This window comes from Chrysochloris asiatica, unplaced genomic scaffold (assembly GCF_000296735.1).
Source record: "Chrysochloris asiatica unplaced genomic scaffold, ChrAsi1.0 scaffold00001, whole genome shotgun sequence".
Lineage (NCBI taxonomy): Eukaryota > Metazoa > Chordata > Mammalia > Afrosoricida > Chrysochloridae > Chrysochloris > Chrysochloris asiatica.
In genome coordinates, this window is record NW_006408519.1 from 3175585 (window position 1) to 3196167 (window position 20583).

At 37.5% G+C, this 20583-nt stretch overlaps 1 protein-coding gene across 1 annotated transcript in view; it reads left to right on the forward strand.

Moving 5' to 3' along the window:
* FZD6 (frizzled class receptor 6) overlaps positions 1-17709 on the forward strand; it is a 22068-nt gene extending 4359 nt beyond the window's left edge. The window contains exons 2-6 of the mRNA XM_006830821.1: positions 8253-8449; positions 9993-11010; positions 13171-13319; positions 15322-15729; positions 17541-17709. Of these exons, the coding sequence (XP_006830884.1) occupies positions 8253-8449; positions 9993-11010; positions 13171-13319; positions 15322-15729; positions 17541-17709 (1941 nt within the window). The remainder of the gene's footprint in view (positions 1-8252; positions 8450-9992; positions 11011-13170; positions 13320-15321; positions 15730-17540) is intronic.
* The last annotated feature ends 2874 nt before the right edge of the window (positions 17710-20583 follow it).

Below are 20583 nucleotides of genomic sequence, written 5' to 3' on the forward strand. Positions count from 1 at the left end.
TGACGGCACTTAACAACAACAACATACATATATATATATATATACACACACACACATACATAGTATTATAATCAGAAAACTATATAGAAATATGCTTTTATTTATGACTCAGATTAAGACCCCTGAAAATCTTACTACATAGATAAAGAAACCAAGTCCCAGAGAAGTTATGATATGCCCCAGATATCTGACAGTTTTTTCTCTCAGTATGGGCTATGAGGTCATCTTTAACTTAAAAAAAAAAAACTGGGGGGACCCTTGACCTTATTGGATAAACAGAAATTTTTCCTAGTATTGGGAATGTGTTCATTTTGGTCTTTTCTACATCTATGCAAACTTCGTTTAGACAAAACTTGAAGTCGATGCTTCAAATTTTTCCTCTTCTATTTAACCTTTCCTTTTTTTCCCACTCTTCTCTGCCATGGATACAATGTCTGGTCAGACTTTTTAGATTAAAAAGAAAATCTTTTGCAATATCCATCTCCTCTCTATGGGTCCCAAAGTGAATTTATTACAGCTCAAACCTTTACAGTGTACTTTGGGGTTAGATTTCTTCACCAATGTCTTAAAGCTTGAAAAATAAAGACCCAGTCTCTCACATGGCCCCCAAAGCTCTTGTGGGATCTTACCTTCCGGCCCCACCTCCCATCATGCCCCATTTCTACATTGCGCACTTTGCTTCAGACATGCTGATCTACTAGAGAATGCAAATTCCCGTCCCTCTCTCTCTCATCTCCATAGCTTTGTACAGGTTTACCCTCCACCTGATGTGCCCTCTACCCTTCTTCATCTAATCAATACCTTCAATTCTCAGTGAAAGCAATCTTTGTGCCTCAGGAAGCCGCCTTTCACGTTTCTGTCAAGTAGATTCTGGCTCACAGTGACCATGTGTTTCGGAATAGAATTGCTCCATATAGGGTTCAGTCTTTACGGAAACAGACTGTGAGAACTTTCTTTCAAACCGCCGCCTTTCAGTTAGTAGTTGAGCACAAACCTTTGTGCCACTCAAGGACCCATATACTGTCATGTTTTTGTTAAGTACCAACAAGCCAATTCTAACTTATAACAACCCTATACAGGGTTTCGAAGGAGCGGCTGGTGAGTTTGAACCACCAACCTTGCAGTTAGCAGTCCAGTGCTTAACCTACAGCTCCACACCAGGACTCCATATAATCTTAAATTTTTGTTATTAAGTGCTGTCAAGTTGGTTCCAACTCATAGTGACCCTATAGAGGATTTCAAGGAGGAGCTGGTGAGTTTGAACTGCTGACTGCGGTCCAGGGCATTCTCCTGCAGTGCCACATCCGAACTCCATATAATCTTATAGTGCTTGGTATATATGACAATGCAGTTATTTACATGTCTAACTAGATAGTGAACTTAGTGAAGGCCGGGATGGTGTTTATTCATCTCTAACCCTAATACTTAGCATAGTACCTTAAAACATTATAGATGTTTAATCAAGACTGTACAAAGAAAAAAAGTGGCATTTCCTGTCCTAACAAATCAGTAAAGAAAATGTGTCCCCTAAATATTCACCTTCTGTGTCTATCTTTGATGGTGTCCATGTCAAAGTCATACATACTAATATTTTTAGGTTGTTGTATAACATTCAGGAACTCTGGTGGCATAGTGGGTTAAGTGTTAGATTGTTAACAACACTATCAGTATTTCAAATCCACCAGCTACTCTGTGGGAGAAAGATGAGGCTTTATACGCCCATCAAGATTTACAGCCTGAGAAACCCTAAGAGCTCTAGGGTCACTGGAGTCAGAATCAACAGCAATAAGTTTGGTTACATACCATCTTTTTGTTCTGCTCAAGTCTAATAAAATGGAGTCCTGGTATGGCACTATGGGATAAAGCATTTAACCACGAGGTCAGCAGTTCAAACTCAACAGCCACTCCTTTGCAACCCTATACAGGGCCACTATGAGTCAGAACCTACTCAATGACACTTAACAATAAAATGTATCAGGTGGCATCTTCATCCTCTTTCCCATATAGCTTCATGCATGTTAGAATTAATTTAACGCAGTTTATTTATAACAATTCAAGTAGAATTTTGATTGGGTCATATGGGATAATAAATTATATAGCAGATTCTTTACAAACATTGTTCTTTTAATATTTGTTATAGTCCAGTCAAGTACTAAATTAAACTGCATATAATTAGAGTTTTACTGGAAATGTGTTTTATAGCTTCTCTTAAGAACAGATTGGGTTTTATATCTCCAAACCAATGACCTTTGATTTCTGCTGGACTCAAATTGAATTTCCGCTGTTCACTATGAATTGATATAAGGAGGAGGGGCTGAAGAATTGTCTGTTGATATGGAAACCAGTTGTATTTTTAAGAATTCACTATAAGAGATCATATCTTAACCTCTTTTATGTCTCAGTTTTCATTGTGTGTGAAAGTTAGTCTGTCTTACAGAATTTAGACATTTGTGGACAGTGTTTATTTGTGACTATATGAAATGACTTGTACTTTGGTACTCTAGGATCAGCACTGGAGTTCTAACCACAAGGTCAACAGTTCAAACCCACCAGCTGCATCTCAGAAACCCAATACAGTGTTACTATGAGTCAGAACTGACTCGATGACACTTAGCAACAACAACAGCAACATATGAAATGGCTTATAGTAGTGATTGTCAAAGCTTAGTTCAAAGACCAGCAGTTGTGAGCTTATTAGAATTGCAAGTTCATGGACCTCACCCCAACTTACTAGAACTACTCTCTGGAGAGAGGACCCAGGAATTTTACCTGGTGTTTTTGATGAACACGAAAGTTTGTGACCAATTAGAGCAGGGATTGGCAAACGTTTTCTGTAAAGGACCAAACATTAAATATCTTTGGCTTTGCAGATCATATCGCCCTGATCAGAACTATTCAACTCTGCAGTTGTAACAGGAAATCAGCCACAGACAATACATAAATGAATGAACATGGCTGTGTTTTAATAAAACTTTATTTACAAAAACAGGCTTCAGCTTGGATTTAGCTTATGGACTGTAGTGTGCCAACCATTAGTTTTGAAAGTGTTGTTAAGAAGAATGTTTTTAAAAATCTTAATGTCAAGTTGACTTATAGTGACCCAATAGGGCTTCCTAGAATGTAAATATATATGGAAGCAGATTACCACATCTTTTTCCTATGACGGGCTGGTGTGATTCTGATTAACAACAGATTGCTTTAACCACTGTGTCACCAGGGCTCCTCAGAATAGTATACCCACTGCCATCCCGTCAGTTATGACTCACAGCGACCCTAGACGGCATACTAGAACTGTCCCCTCAGTTTCCAAGGCTGTAAAGCTTTAAGGGAGCATACATCCACATCTTTCTCCTGAAGAGCAGCTGGTGAGTTCGAACTGCTGACCTTTGGTTTAACAGTCGAATATTTCTAACAAGATGCTACTAGGGCTCTATAATATTGCATCTAATAAATAATCAGCAGTATTGTGTATTCTCATTAATATGTTACCTGAGTTATCTATGTCATTTATTTCCCACATAAAATTTTTATAAAGTCAAGTTTATCACAAACCCAAAAAATCTGAGGTAACTGGTTCTTTAGTTAATTAAAATTTTATTATATTGCTTGGAATAAGGAATTTGGGAGGGGGGTGCCTTTTTTCCCCTCTGAACCTAAAGTTCTTTGTATTCCAAAGAGTTAATTTCTGGTTCTGAATAGTAGCTTGGCTTTGTGATGAAAAGGATGTTGTACAGGCTAACTCTCCCAAGTGGAAAAACAAATGGCTGCTGGTCTCCATTGTGCTCCTTGTTGTTTCATATCTAGAGCATTGTTTCTCTGATAGGGAGGTTGACCTCCCCGGAGAGACTGATTTCATCCAGAAAATGCTGAGACTGATCTAGGGAAAATGGAAACAGGAATATTGTATTTTTCTTTGTTGAATTGCCTTCAGTGAGGGCTAGGTAAAGGCCAAGTTCTGTATTGTTTGGAACAGCATGTGGTCATTCTACTTTTAAACTGTATAAAGGGAAGGGAGCTGAGGCTCCAGACCAAAAAAAAAAACCGCCTCTTTGCACCTGTTACTATATACTACAGAAATGTCCATTCCCTTAAAAATAAGGGGCTGGAGAAAAACTAGAAAAACAGACTTTAAAGAGAAAAATCTGTTTTCTCTTGGACAGTGCTTTTTAAACATTTTCAGTTTTCTACTTTTAGAGGCGTCCACTGCTCCCTTCCTACTACCTCCTTTTCTCCTTACTTTCTAGACAAGAAAAGAAACTGTTTAGTGTGGTTAGCCTTTCCCTACCTCTCCACCTCCTTCCAGGGAAAACTATCCGAAAATAGAGATGGTTAAGGAGTCCTGGTGTGGCGCTGAAGGGTAAACGCTGAACCACAAGTTCATTTGAATTGCAAGGTCAGCAGTTCAAATTCAACAGCCACTCCTCAGAAACCCTATACAGGGTCACTAGGAGTCAGAACTGACTGGATAGCACTTAACAACAGCAACAACATTCTTAAAGGAAACTACTGAGTCATAAAATGAAATAAATGCTGAAAGGTCTTCCAAGTCAGTTATATGTACAGTAGCTGCTGTTGTGTTTAAATACAGAAACCACAAACCTACTTTCCTTTGTGATGTTTTGTTAGTGTAGCAAAGAAAGTATATTTGACTATTTTGCGGACTGTGTTAGAATAAGGGTAGGCCTGTAGTAAGCAGAGAGGGCAATGTTTCTCCTAGGAGACTCCACTGATAGGCACTTGGTTCCGCTAGGGCCTCTTGGTATTCCGTGGTCTGGAGTATGATCAGTTACACTCATGGGAGATCCTGCCCTCAGAGAGAGGTGGTTGTGCCGTGGTTAGTTCCTGGCCTTGCTTCTGTAGCATGCAGATAGTGATGCTTCATTACTCTAGTTTACATGCTTGTTACAGTTTTTGAAGTACAAGTTTTAAATTAAGAAATGATTCTTCACTGGACACAGTCTTTTGTAGTACCAACCTGATGATATTTGTCTAATTTTCCAAAGGAAAGCTCTTTAGAGAAATAATTTTAAATTTCTAATGCATTCTGCCAAGAAATATTTTAGAAATCACAAGTTTTCCATTAGGGAAGTATGTACAGTCTTACTTTTTCTTTGCTTGTATTCCAGATTCTGCTTTACGTTTTTAGAGAAACTGATTAAATTGAGAATGGTCACATTCATGGAAATCAATAGCAAAGTTTCCTCCTCTTTCTCTACACTTCACTCTCAAGGATTTACTCAAGACGCTTTATAACGACTTTGACACTGCTTGCTCTGGAATGTGTAATTGAAAACATTAAAAAACCTCTGTAGATTCTTAATGATTCAGCTGTTTAGCTAAGTCAATCCCTTTTGTATCCAAGTCAGCTTTTAGAATTCTTCACTTTCCCTAAATTTTTGTCAGCATCACTAGAATTGGGCTTTCTTTTTGGTGCCACTTTAGAGCAAGAGTTAAAGCTTTTGTCACTTCATCTCTCTGCATATCAGCAGAGTAGAAAACGAAACTCCTGATGCTTTTCAGTCCCATGTCCTCATTCACTGGTAAAGTGACTTCGCATTATCAGTGGGGTTCTGGTTCATGTCTCAGCCTGTAACTCAAGTTTAATCCCAGGATGTACAGGGAAGGTCAAGTTAAAATCAAATCTGGAAGACATTAGTTGTGGTGATGGTTATTGTTGTTGTTAAGTGCCGTTGAGTCAGTTCCGACCCATAGCGACCCTGAATAGGGTTTCTGAGGAGTGGCAGGTAAGCTTAAAACGCCAACCGTACGGGTCAAACCAACTTTGCAGTCCAGCGCATTAACCCACAGCACCACACCAGGATGGTTAGGTACCATCATGTCAGTTCTGACTCATAGTGACCTTAACGTGTGACAGAAAGAAACACTGCCCAGTTCTGCATCCCCCTCAGTTGTTATGTGTGAGCCTAGTGTTACAGCCACTGTGGTAGTCCATCTCATAGTGACCGTGTGTAACAGTAGAACTGCCCGTAGGGTTGCCTAGCCTTAAATGTTTATGAGCCCTGGTTTTGTGGCACTTTAGCATAAACACTGCTAACTGTGCTAACCACAAGGTTGGCAGCTCAAACCCTGCAGCCACTCTCAGAAACTCTATACAGGGTTGCTGTGAGTCCGAACCAACTCAACAGCACTTCACAACAACAGTTTACAAGAGCACATCACCAAGTCTTTTCTCCCACGGAACCACTTGTTGTTGTAAAGTACCATGGAGTCAGTTCCGACTCATAGTGACCTTGCACAGGGTTTCCGAGGCTGTAAATCTTTATGGGAGCAGAAAGCCTCATCTTTCTCCCGCAGAACAGCTGGTAGTTTTGAACTGCTGACCTTGCTGTTGGCAGCCCAACTCGTAACCACTATGCTACCAGAGCTAGTGAGTCGGAACCACTGACCTCTCATATAGCAGTCAAGTGCTTAGCCATTGTGCCACCTGTCCATGCTCCCCTTTCCTATTTCAGGGCCAGAGGAGGACACTCACCTCCTTGGGATAGAGAAAACTGAGACCAGCCCTGTGCTGTTTGCTTTCCAGCAAGCTCCTATTAGGGATAAAGGGTCAGGTCTCAGAGCATCCTTCACACAGAAAGATGTAGTGCCCCACCAGTGGCAGTCCTGCCTCTGCTCAGTTGCTGTGCTCCTCCCATCAGGACAGGGTGGACTCCACTGGTCTGACATCCTCCAAAGCTGTAATGGTTGGGTGTCAGGCTCTGTATGTGCCCTTTAAATCAGACTTGTTAATTGTAGTGTTCTAATCAAATCTCTTTCCTTACTAATTTTTTTGTCTGCTTTTGACCTATCATTTACTAAGAAGATATGTTGAAGCTTCTCATGAATGTCAGATTGATTGCCCATTTCTCCTTGTCATTTTGTCACCTTTTGCTTTACATTTTAAAGCTCTTTTATTAGAGTTGACAGTGCTCAGCAGTGCAGTTTAAAGTACGTTTGGTATGCTCTATTCAGGATCTGAATGTTTGTAGTAGGAGATCACTATTTTACTACTTAGTTGGTTAGACTGCTGAAAACAGAAGCCCTTCTTCCTTCTTTTTGTTTTTCAGAAATTTATCAGTTTATAGTTCACTGATGACTCCCTTTCCCACTCCCCACTCTACCTTTTATTGGAGGGGTATACATCTGAATTTCATTTTTAAATTTTAACCCTGTTTCATTTCAATAGTATTTAGAAAAGCATCAGAAGTTTTCTTTTCTCTTTCTCTACATGTTCTCCTTAGGTAATTTCATGAAGTTATTTCAATTACCATTTTATAATGATGTCTTCCAAATCTAAATCCTTACCCGACTATAGTCTCTCCTGTTCACTGTAACCTGATGAGTTAGTACCTCTTTTTCTTTATTCTAAAAGTGAGGAGGAAGGTAAGGAGGTAAACTTGTGGTCCATCTAGCATTTTACCCAGCCTTGATCAGAACTCACTGAATGTAATCATCACCATAATTAACATTTATTGAGTGCTTACTATGTGCCAGCCCCTCTTCTACATGCTATACGCTTATTAACTTAGTCTTCCCAACAGTCTTAGGAGGCAAATACTGTTGTTATTCCCAATTTACAGATAAGCAAGCTAAGGCACAGAGAAGGGAAATTCCTTGACATAGTTATATAGTGTCTAAGTGTGGAGTCAGGAATCAAACTCAGACTTTCAGTACCTCGAATCACTTCCTGCTTGAAATTATCCAGTAGAATCCCATTCCAAAATCCAAGCAACTCAGCGTGTCATTTGTATTCTTTATGATCACGTCCATCTTACCTTTCCAGTCTCATCTCTCGTTGGCTCTTCCTTTTTAACCTCTGACCTGAATGCACCAATGTTCTCACAGTTCGTGTACCTTTGTCATGCTGTTCCTCTGCCCTCCACACTCTCATGGCTTCCAGAATGCTCAGTGTGGTGTTAATGTATTGCAGCATATACTTGTAAACTGAATATTTGAATACTTTATTTCACCTAGTAAGCAAATCATGCTTTTAATTTGTTTTGATTTACCATGTCATCTTGAAAAACATATGATTGGTAAAATAATAGTACTCCGTTATGTACAAAGGGTTTATAAGTCTAACAGATGACCCAAAATTATTTCCTCAAAATTTTATTGTATAGAAAGGGAAATTTTAGGGTTCTTTTGGAAGTATAAGTTAAAAAGTATACTTTAAATATAGTAAATGCATTAATTTCACTCATTTGTTAGTAAAATGTTTTCTAATCTTATCTTGCTGTTTTACTTTATAGCATTTTCTTCCTCTTGCAAATTTGGAATGTTCACCAAATGTTGAAACTTTCCTTTGCAAAGCTTTTGTACCAAACTGCACAAAACAAATTGACGTGATTCCACCTTGTCGTGAATTTTGTGAGAAAGTATATTCTGATTGCAAAAAAATAATTGATACTTTTGACATCCATTGGCCTGAGGAACTTAAATGTGACAGGTAAATTGTATTTTTTGCTAAAAGCTATTGATGGTATTTTAATATTGGTTAGCTCTCCAAAATGCTTGTGACTTCAACAAATGTTTATTGCATACCTGATCAATACCTGACACTGTTGTAGTTAAGTGTTGGGGACACAATGGTAAGTGAAAAAGACATGATTCTTTCTCTCAGGGAATGTACAATATGGTGGTAGAGAAAGATACTCATCAAATAATGATACAAATAAATGCAAAACTGCAGTTGTGGTCAGTGCAACAAAGGAGAGGTGCATAGTTCTGTGAGAACATGGAATGGCACATTGTACCTAAACTGGGGCCAGAGAAGGTTTCTTTGAGGAGATGGCTATTGAGCTAAAGTATAAAAAAGACTGAAGTAACTTAGCAGTGAGGGAAGGAAAGAGGGAGCAGCTTGTCCAGAGGCCCTGTGGCAGAAGAGAGCTTGGCATATCCAGGGGATTACAAAAGGCCTTGTGGCTAGAGTGATTTGAGGAAGCGTGTGGGCAAGGTAAGGAAGGAGCTGGTGTAGTACATGCTTTCAGGCTCCGGATGGATAATGAGAAGCTTGTGAGGTATTAAAGATAGCAACTGGGGGACAGGGTGGGGATGCACATGTTGGCTTCTGTATGTAGAGCAGGGTTCTCAGGTCACAACCTGATGAGAGCTGGTGTTTCTTGTACAAGGAAATGTTATTGTCTTCATTTTTATAAATAAGTCTTCCAGGCTTTTATAATATTTTCTTTACTTTGGAAGCACACACACAAAAATAAGCTTCTGATTGGAAGACTAATTCTGACCTCTTTAAAAGTTTTAGCATAATGAAAACTGTAACATATTTAGCTTTGTAGTAAAAACATATCAACACATACTATTTGCAGTACCATTCATTTCTATGGTGATGGCCTGTGTAGAAATCTGGGCTACCCAGGAGTGCCTTTGTCCTGGAAGTAATGTAAAAAGTTCCTGACTTATCTGAGGCCCTTACAATCCTCAGCGTGTCGAAGCGTCTTGTGTACATGAGGAGCTTTGTGGCAAGTGGGCTTTCTTTTCAATTCTGGGTCAAGCATTGATGGCTTGTCAATAAATTAATTCCTCTTGTTGGAGCCTATGTTGTTGTTCAATGCCATTGAGTCAGTCACAGCACATAAGCACCCCTGTATAGGGTTTCTGAGGAGGGGCTGGTGAGTTTGAACCACCAGCCTTGTAGTTGGGTGCTTATCCTACCGAGTTGTAGCCTATAGCACTTCTTATTGCTTTCTTTCCCTACAATAATGTATATTCACCATACTACTCAAGGGTCTATGGAATCTTACCATCTTCTGTTATGTTTTTCTCTCATTCTTTTTCTGTCCTTGTTATAATAGCCTTTTCCCCTAAAAAGCATCTCTACCTAGCTTTCTCTATCCTATATAATCTTCTTGTTTGTTTGTCTTTACATCAGTTATGAATATATAACTGATGAATTACAGTTGAAAAGCATAGCATTAAAATAGTGTATCAGTAAAAATGTTGATGTTGTATATTAATTTTTATACTCTTTACAGATTGAAATACTGTGATGAGACCATTCCTGCAACTTTAAATCCACCCACAACGTTTCATATCGCTCAGAAGAAAACAGAACAAGTCCATAGAGACATTGGATTTTGGTGTCCAAGGCATCTCAAGACCTCTGGGCTGCAAGGCTTTAAGTTTCTGGGCCTTGACCATTGTGCACCTCCATGCCCCAATATGTATTTTCAAAACGATGAGCTAGAGTTTGCAAGAAGTTTTATTGGAATTGTTTCGATATTCTGTTTTTGTGCAACTCTGTTCACATTCCTGACTTTTTTAATTGATGTTAAAAGATTTCGATATCCAGAGAGACCTATTATATATTACTCTGTCTGTTATAGCATTGTATCTCTTATGTACTTCATTGGCTTTTTGCTGGGCAACAGCACAGCCTGTAATAAGGCAGATGAGAAGGTGACCCATGGTGACACAGTTGTTCTCGGCGCTCAGAATAAGGCTTGTACTGTTTTGTTTATGTTTTTGTATTTTTTCACAATGGCTGGGACTGTATGGTGGGTGATTCTTACCATTACTTGGTTCTTAGCTGCAGGAAGAAAATGGAGTTGTGAAGCCATTGAACAAAAAGCAGTTTGGTTCCATGCTGTCGCCTGGGGAGTTCCAGGTTTTCTAACTATTATGCTTCTTGCTATGAACAAAGTTGAGGGAGACAATATCAGTGGAGTTTGCTTTGTTGGCCTTTATGACCTGGATGCTTCTTGCTACTTTGTAGTTTTGCCACTATGCTTCTGTGTGTTTATTGGGCTGTCTCTTCTTTTAACTGGAATTATTTCTTTAAATCATGTTCGACAAGTTATACAACGTGATAGCCGTAACCAAGAGAAACTAAAGAAATTTATGATTCGGATTGGAGTCTTCAGTGGCCTGTATCTTGTCCCGTTAGTGACACTACTTGGATGTTACATCTATGAGCAAGTGAATAGAATCACCTGGGAAATGACTTGGGTCTCTGACCATTGCCGTCAGTACCACATCCCATGCCCTTATCAGGTAAAGGCTGTCGTTTGAATTATTTGGCTATTTCAATTTAACTTTAAAAAGGTCCCCTGGAAATTTATCTCTATTAGTCAATGAACATAGAATCGGGTTTCAGGTAAGAATATAGTCTATACATCAGCTGAAACTGAGAAAAATGTATTGAGTTCACTCTAAGTTTTAGCTTCAGTTAAAATCATAAATGTCTTCTTTAGCTATTATTTTTTTTTCAAATGAAGTTGCAGAAGCAATTAAGCTATTTTATCATTTCTTAATTAAAAAAAAAAACAATTGAAGCAAAATGTTTCATTGTATTTAATATTTGTCATTAGTACTACTGCGGTGTTTTTAAGATTGTAGTAGTCAATTTCAGAATATTAATCTTTAAAGCAGTGTTATTTATAGAAATTTTGTTTTTAAATAACTTTTAATCATTATTCTTGAATATTTTTATATTAAATATATTAAGTAATTGTACCATCACAGTATGTCAAGTCAAGTAATGTGTGGGCTTATTTGTTTCACATAGTAATTTATATCCTAGAAAGTAGAACCTATATTTTATATTGATGTGAGAGTTTTTTTTGCTCACTTTACAATTTACCAACAGTCTATTTTTACTATATACTCAATAAGACAACTGTGTCTTAAAGTGCTCCTACTATGTTGTTAACAATGTTTCCCAGAGTCCTCAGTCTTATTGACAAACTGGAATAATAAACACATACTATTAAAACCTTTAAGATCTACAGTTTGTAACCATCATATTTTATGAAGGAAAACCTATAAAATATTAAAAGATAAAATAATTTTATAATCTTATAATGTAGGACTTTATATAAATATAATATAAAACATAAAAACCATAAAATAATTGTGGTTCAAGCTCACCAGCTGCTCCTTGGAAACCCTATGCAGGGTCACTATGAGTCAGAACTGACTCGATGGCACTTAACAACTTAACTAAGTAAAAAACTGAACATCTTAAAAACACCATAATATATATATATATTTTAATGGAGAAATTTATTTGTAACTCAAACAATCTGGTATAAAAAGGAGAAAAGATTATGAAGAAGGATCACCAAAAAGGCAAATCAAAAGACGTTTTTTAAGCATATGAAATTTTATACTAACAGAAATGCAAATTATAATAAAATTAAATTCTTATAACATGGAAAAAAATTCTAAAGGTTTTATAACCATTGTGTTGGTAAAAGTGTGACAAAATAAATCTTACAAGACTTTGCTATTGAAAGTTTCAATTAGTGCAGCCTTCTGTGGAGAGTAATTGAACAATATCAATCAGGTTTTAAATGTGTATGCTCCTTATCCAATCACTTTGGGAATGTATAAACAGATCTTTTCATGAATGTGTAAGAAATTACACACGTGCAAAGTTAGTCTCTGTAACATTATTTGCAATGATAGTAGATTCGAAGTAAGTTAAATATCCCTTAGAGATAGTTGAATAAATCATGGGTCAGCCATAGAACAAAACAGTAGACAGCCTTTAAAAGGAATAAAGAGTTCTGTTGGTTCTGATATAGAATGGGTTCCAAGAAATATTATTAAATGCCAAAAGCATGATATAGTTAATGTTTACCACTTTGACATTTATGCAGTGTTTTAAAAATAATATATGAAATTATGCTTGGAAAAAAATAGTTCATTTTATGAAATTTCTACATTTTAGCATTTGGGGGATATTGATGCTTATTTTTTTCTAACTAACCAAGTTTTTAACATAGATTATAAAGTAATGTGTTATTATAATGAGTCTAAATGTAATTTGAGTGTTGGGTGTTTGGTAGATTATTGTGAAGGAAAATTGATAAATATTTAAAGGCAGATAGTTGGGCCATTTTAAGATACTAATTTACCTTTCAGGGGGAGATGTCAGGAAGTCCATATTTCATTACCTTGTCCTTTCTAGTTCTATATTTTATTAGACATGTAAAGGTTCACCCTAGTTGTTCAGAACTTCAGCTCAACAATGCATTGTACTTAAAATGTTATTCATTATATGATGTTATTTGCAGTCTCTTCTAAAATGAACTTCAAAGATTTATACTTTTTGTTCAGTGTTTACATTGATTATGTAGGCTTTCTCTCTACTTTAAACGTACTACTAAACATTTTATTATTTCCATTCCCCGCCACTTTTTCTTGCAGGCAAAAACAAAAGCTCGACCTGATTTGGCTTTATTTATGATCAAATATTTGATGACATTAATTGTTGGAATCTCTGCTGTCTTCTGGGTTGGAAGCAAAAAGACATGCACAGAATGGGCTGGGTTGTTTAAACGAAATCGCAAGCGAGAGTAAGAACCTATTTCATTTTCTGACATTGTTTTAAAATAAGCAGATCAAACACCAAGGAATTGTTCAAATCATCATTTTACTGGCATTTAATTGCATTAACTATTGCTTGAATTTGATAAGCTACCTGATGTTGGAAATCTGTCATGGAGGAATGTATTTTATTTTGGCACTTGATGCATATATACTATTCTATTTATTTTTTATTATTTTGAGTGACATTTTAAATAGTTATCTCTCTCTCTTTTTTTTTTCAATAAAGTGAGGAGGAAACCCTATACAGGGTTGCTGTGAGTATTAACCAACTCGACAGCACGTAACAACAACAACAAATGGGATCAAGTATAAAAGCAACAACAACAAATGGGATCAAGTATAAAAGCATATCTGTAACGTACAAGTTAATGTAAATAATGGGTATTGTCATTATTTACTGTTGTTGAGTGCTGTTGAGTCAGTTCCAACTCATTGAGGCCCTATCTAGGTTGCAGAATTGGTTCCGACTCATAGCAATCCTGTATAGGGTTTCCAAGGCTTTAAATCTTTGCAGGAGCAGAAAGCCTCATCTGTCTCCCACGGAGCAGCTGGAGAGCTGGACCACAGACCTTGTAGTTTATTATATGAAGACCTTGTATTTATTATCATATAATAAGTGTGCTTATTATATGAAGCCATTGCATTACCTTGAAATTTGTTGTAACTTCTACTAATTTACCCTCACTAAATGGGTCGGAACCGACTCAATGGCACTTAACAACAACAACAACAACAACAACAAAGTAGACACTGGAGTCCTGGTGTGGTGCTGTGGGTTAATGCACCCACTGGACTGCAAAGTCGGTTTGAACTGCAAAGTTCAAGCTCACCAGTTGCTCCTTGGAAACCCTATGTTGTTGTTGTTAAGTGCCTTTGAGTCGGTTCCAACCCATAGCGACCCTGTACAGGGTTTCCTTACGGGAGTAGAAAGCCTCATCTTTCTCCCGCGGAGCGGCTGGTAGTTTCGAACCGCTGGTTCGCAGCCCGATTCGTAACCACTACGTATACAGCTCACCAATTGCTCCTCGGAAACCCTCATCAGTTGCTCCTCGGAAACCCTATACAGGGTTTCTATGGGTCAGAACCAACTCAACGGCATTTAACAACAACAACAAAGTAGACACTAAAATTCACAGAATACTATGGAACAATGTACTCGAGTCATATTTTCATAAATGCTGCTGTGCCAATTTTTTTTACAGGTTGCTGTAAAAAAATTAGCATAGTGTGTTTACAAAAATACCTCCTGGCAGGAGGGACTGGTTGACAAACAAAAGTAGAACGCTTGTATTATCTACTTTAAAATACAGTAAATAGTTCATTCCAGTTATTTATAGACATCATACACAACTATCAACAAAGTACTCTGAAGTTTGGAAACTGGCCCACATAGGTATGATTAGTGAAAGGTTTTTGTGGTATAAATTTTAGAACTGTAGACCTTTTCGCAAATAATTTTTAAGGTCAAAAAGTGGGCTTTAAACTTTTTTCACTATTATTATAGGGAGTCTTGATATGGCAGTGTAGAATAAGCACTGGAATACTATCCATAAGGTCAGGGGTTCAGACCCACCAGTCTCTCCTCGGAAACTCTATATAGGGTTTTAGTAACAATAATGTATCTTAAAGTATTTTTAATCTCAGATTTTACAAATACTATAAATCACCTAGAATTTCTAATTTTGATGCATAATGATTTTGGGGCAAAGATATACTTTTCAGAGTCTCAGGTGTTATAGTTAAATGCTTGACCACTACCCTTCAACAGGTACCTCAGAAGAAAGGTCTGGTAATCTATTTCCAAAAGGTCACAACCTTAAAAACCTTATGGAATGCTGTTTTACTTTGCACACACGGGGTCACCATGAGTTAGAATAATTTTGATGGTGGCTTATTTGTTTTTGTTCATTTTTTTGGCTTCTACTATACCAATTAACAAGTAAATTTTTTCCTTGCATTTTCTTACAGTACAACCCGAGAGGGTAGAAAAGTGCTACAGGAGCCATCTGAGTGTTTCCTAAAGCACGGTTCTAAGGTCAAACACAAGAGGAAGCACTACAGAGCAAGTTCCCACAGGCTGAAAGTCATTTCCAAATCCATGGGAACCAGCACAGGAGCTACAGCAAACCATGGCACTTCTGCAGTAGCAATCACTAACCATGATTACCTAGGACAAGAAGCTGCTACGGAAATCCAGACCTCACCAGAAACGTCAGCGAGAGACAAGGGAGCAGATGGGGCAAGCACTCCCAGGTTAAGAGAACCAGACTGTTGTGAACCTTCCTCCCCAGCAGCATCCAGCTCCCAACTCTGTGGGCAGCAGGCAAACGGAAAAGACAAGAGCAGTGTATCTGAAAGTGTGCAGAGTGAAGGAAGGTAAGATGGCAAAATCATCACTATTTGGAATATTGCATTGTACATTTTTTTATGAAAGCATAGCATTTCTGAGAAGAAAGTATTTTATAGCACAAAAGATCATGTCTATATACTTAATTCAAATTTTCTAGGAAGTTGTTGTTGTTGTTATGTGCCGTGGAGTCAGTTCCGACTCATAGCGACCCTGGACAGGGTTTCCGAGGCTGTAAATCTTTACAGGAGGAGAAAGCCTCATCTTTCTCCCGTGGAACAGCTGGTAGTTTCGAACTGCTGACTGTGAGGTTCACAGCCCGACTTGTAACCACGACGCTGCTAGGTGCTGCTTATAAACATACTATGTAGTAGTTTAATTCTTGCTTTGAGAAGAGCCTTAATGTTACATTGTTTAAGTAGGGAAATAATGTTTATTTGCATGGTAATTGTTAAGAGTTGTTTGCTTATGTAGGTGAATATTTAAAGTTCATCTGAAACATAAACCATTAAGTCTTCATTGTTGTTGTTAAGTGCCATTCAGTCAGTTCAAATGCATAGTGACCCTGTATAGGGTTCCATAGGAGCAACTGGTGAGCTTGAACCACCAACCTTGCAGTTCAAACCGACCTCAGTTGGTTGATTGGTTGGTTAGTTGATTGGTTGATTGATTGGTTGGTTATGTGCCCTGGAGTCAGCTCCGACTCATAGCGACCCTGTATAAGGTTTCCAAGGCTGTAAATTACTACAGGAGCAGAAAGCCTCCTCTTTCTCCCACAGAGCAGTTGGTAGTTTCAAACTGCTGGCCTTGAGGTTAGCAGCCTGACTCGTAGCTACTAGACTACCAGAGCTCCTTAAACTGACCGTTGTTGTTGTTGTTAAGTGCCGTCAAGTCAATTCTGACCTATAGCAACCCTATGTTATAGGGTTTCCAAGGAGCAGCTGGTGAGTTTTAACCTCCGACTTTGCAGTTCAAATGACTTTGCAGTCTGGCACATTAACTCATAGCGCCACACAGTGCTGCATTATTGCACTTTTAACAGACATTTGTCGTTTTATACAAAGATGATTATTAAATATTTTTATTTTCTAAACCTGAGTGGATATTAACATTATCTTTAATGAATTTTCCCAGATGGTCATAGGTGAGCAGAACAGAGGCAAGCATGTAATTAAACAGAATGCTGACAGCCAACTATTTTAATGTTTCAGGATTAAGAGGTTAGCTTAGTAGCGTAGTGGTTACAAATCGGGCTGCGAACCTTAAGGTCAGCAGTTTGAAACTACCAGCTGTTCCACGGGAGAAAGAGGAGGCTGTCTGTTCCAGTAAAGATTTGCACCCTTGGAAAACTCTGCACAGGGTCACTATGAGTCGGAACCGACTCCACGGTACTTAACAACAACAAAAATAGCCCTTCCAAACTCAGCAAAATTCACTCTTTCTGTATTCCCATGACACTTCCCATATACCTGGATTGTAGTTGGACATGTGCTTTTTTTCTACTTGATTTGTGCACTCTTCAAAGGCACAGCTGAGCTCTTAACTTTGAATGGGAGCCTCTCCCATAGTGGGAAGTCAATAAAATATTTGTTAAGCTAAGGATGGGAATCCTATTTTACTAATTGTATTCCTCATGAAACACCATGTTCAGTTCATGAGTAGTGATGTTTGAAATCAGCAAAAAATGTATTTGATAATAAATTATTTGCATTTTGAAGTTTTGGAGTATACATAAAGAGCTTTCATTAATTATCCTTTGATAGATAGCAATTATAAGGTCATCTGACACCATATTTGTGCTGGTATATACATGTATGTCAACTTTCTTTCTTTTATCTAGGGTAAGTCCAAAAAGCGATCTGACTGAAACTGTCCTAGTGCAGAGCGACCACTTGCAGATCCCCAGTTCTTCACAGCCAGGCAGCCTCAGAGGCTCCGCTTCACTGCTGGTTCCCTCTGTTTCAGGCGTTAGAAAAGAGCCAGGTACAGCCAGTCACTCCGATGCTTGAAACAGAGTTTCTTAAAGAGGATTCATGTTACACTGGAAATTGCAATGCACTCTCTTTAAAGAATCACTGTTACATTCTTATTTTGCACTCAAAGCTATAGTCCTGCTGTTACACTGGAAAAAGAAATAGGGTTCAAGGATAACATTTCATTTCATAGAAAGGTTAAAGACAACAAACAATATACCTAAAAATGGAAATGTGCAGATTGATAATATTTTTTAAATCATGTGGGATGGGTGAGTTAAAGGAATCGTCTTTTTTCTATTTATGATTTTACTCTTGTTAAAAGCATTTTAAAGACCAGACTTACTGGTTGGAAAGAGACTACAGGAACCCCTGAGACAGCCTTCTGACTTGAAACTGAAGACACTGGAGGCCACCTTATTTCCACCTTCCAAAGTATCAATGGGGCTAAAAAACACCAACACACCTGGGAAGAGTGTACACCTCACAATAGTTCATAATGAGACCAAAGAAGAAAAGACAGGGAGGGAGAGGGGAACCTGGCCAACGGGACTGGAAGGTCAGGGAGGGGAAGGAGAGAGTGCTGATGCTTGCTGGGGATTGCATCCCCGTCACAGGTCAATTTGGGTATAAATTATTGATTAGGAAAACTAATATCTATATAAACTTTCACCTGAAGCACAATAAAATGTGTTTATTTTTTAAAGTATTTTTAAATGTACTATGCTATTTCACTTTAATGATATAACATCCAGATTTGTCTTTGCTGAAATATTTACAGTTTGTCATGGTTCTTTTTTGTATTTGAAAGTTAGTTTTTATGTATTTGAATTTTTTTTTTCTTTTTTTTTGGAATCCTGGAATCATTCTGATATTTTAGCAATACTTTTGTAACTTTTACACTGAATTTCTAAGAAAATTGAAAAAGTACTTTTATAGTATAAAAAAATAGTTGACACACCAAAAGGTTGTTATGGTGGGAATTCAACTTAAAAAAAAAAAAAAAAAGCCAAAACTTAATTGTGTGAATTTTATAAGATCCCGTTATTTTAGAAATCTCAGAGATCTATTATGCAACTGAAATAAGGTGCTTACTGAATTTTCAGTGTTGATTGTGTCGTGCTGCTCACTGACTCTTCTGTGTGTTTTTTTAAATATGTCCTGAAGGAATAGTAGATGAAATATGTCCTGAAGGAATAGTCTTTTATAAATTAAGCTTTAGTGCAATTGATTTCTTCTTTGTTTAATGGTTCATGACCACCCAAGATTGTATGACCATTTACAGTTTACGTACAGTTTTGTTTTTAACATTAAGAATAGTTCAAATACTTTGTACAATATCGTTACCAGACATGATGTAGAATTTATTTCTACAACTAGGTATGATCATTCAAATGTATAATAGTTAATATTAATGTGCCAATGAAATGGTACAGAAAATATAATCCTGACAAAATGTATTTTAATCAACATAGCTAAAATTTTTTAACATTTTCTTAATTTTGTGTCCCAGTAAATATTATTACTTGAATAGTATTTTTTCTAATGATTTTCATTTTCTCTCTATTTAGCATTCTATTAAAACAAAAAATGATCATGTACTGTATGGGAAATGTCCACATTTTTAAACAGAAAACTTTGTATACAAATTTTTGTTTTACATGATCTTTTCATTAATAAAATGCTCTTTGTATAAGACACTGAGAAGTAGTATTCTATGGGTAGGTCCTGGCCCATGAAATGCTATCATTTCTTAGATTAGTGGTTCCTTGACAGCATCTAGAAGCTTCTGGTTTTTTGAATAAGAAAGTACTAGACAGTCAAGGCTCCTTTTTGTCAGAATTTATTCCTGAAAAATGTAAATTATACAGCCATATTTACCATAATATTCTTTAAAATTTTATTGTGGTAAAATAGAGCCATTTTGAAAAAACTTTTTATTGTGAATGAAATGAAGGTTTACAGACAAGATTATCAGTCTTACTTCAGCAAATCATAAACTTTTTCATCTCAATGATTGCAATCCTCTCCATACAACAGTTTATCCCACTTCCTCCCTGTGGTTCCTATTTCCATTCCGCCCACTGTTACCATCCCTTTTCAACTTTGTTCTTGGCTAAATGTTGCATTTTTTATTTTGAATGAATGATCATTCCATGGTGAGCATACCTTACTAATGCTGCTGTCCCCCTTATATACCTATCTACCACTCGTCTGTCAGTTTGTCATACTGTGGTGGCTTATGAGTTGCTGTGATTCTGAAAGCTATGCCACCAGTATTTTAAATACCAGCAGGGTCACCCGTGGTGGACAGGTTTCAAATGAGCTTCCAGACGAAGACAGAACTACTTCCGAATATTTAGTCACTGAAAATCTTATGAATGGCAGAGAAATACTGTCAAGTATAGTGCTGGAAAATGAGCCCCTCAGGTTGGAAGGTACTCAAAATGCAACTGGGTCTGCAATACATAAGACTATAGATCTTATGTATTGCCTGAACCATATCCAGATCTCCAGAGATGGGAAATTTCCACTTGAAAGGACGAGCAGACCAGCCTGGAACAGCTAGAAGAATGGAAGATACTTCTTGAAAGAAAGACCTACAGGAAAAATACAAAACAGTAGAGGCAGACGGACTGTTACTACAAGAACAAACAAGTTGATTATCCAGAAAACATCAAGGCAAGTGATTGGGTCCCCTCAGTGCAAACCCCCTTCCAAGACTAAGACTCAATGGGAATATATGCTCTGATTGGTGACCACACTCGTCACTGATAAAGGAAAGTGAGGGCAAAACAGCAATGAAGTGGCGAGCTAAGCCCTACAATGTGGAGAGTGAAGCATTCAGCTGATAAAAAGGGCATATGCACAAGAACACCCACACTTGCAGATAATACCCACTTGACCTGG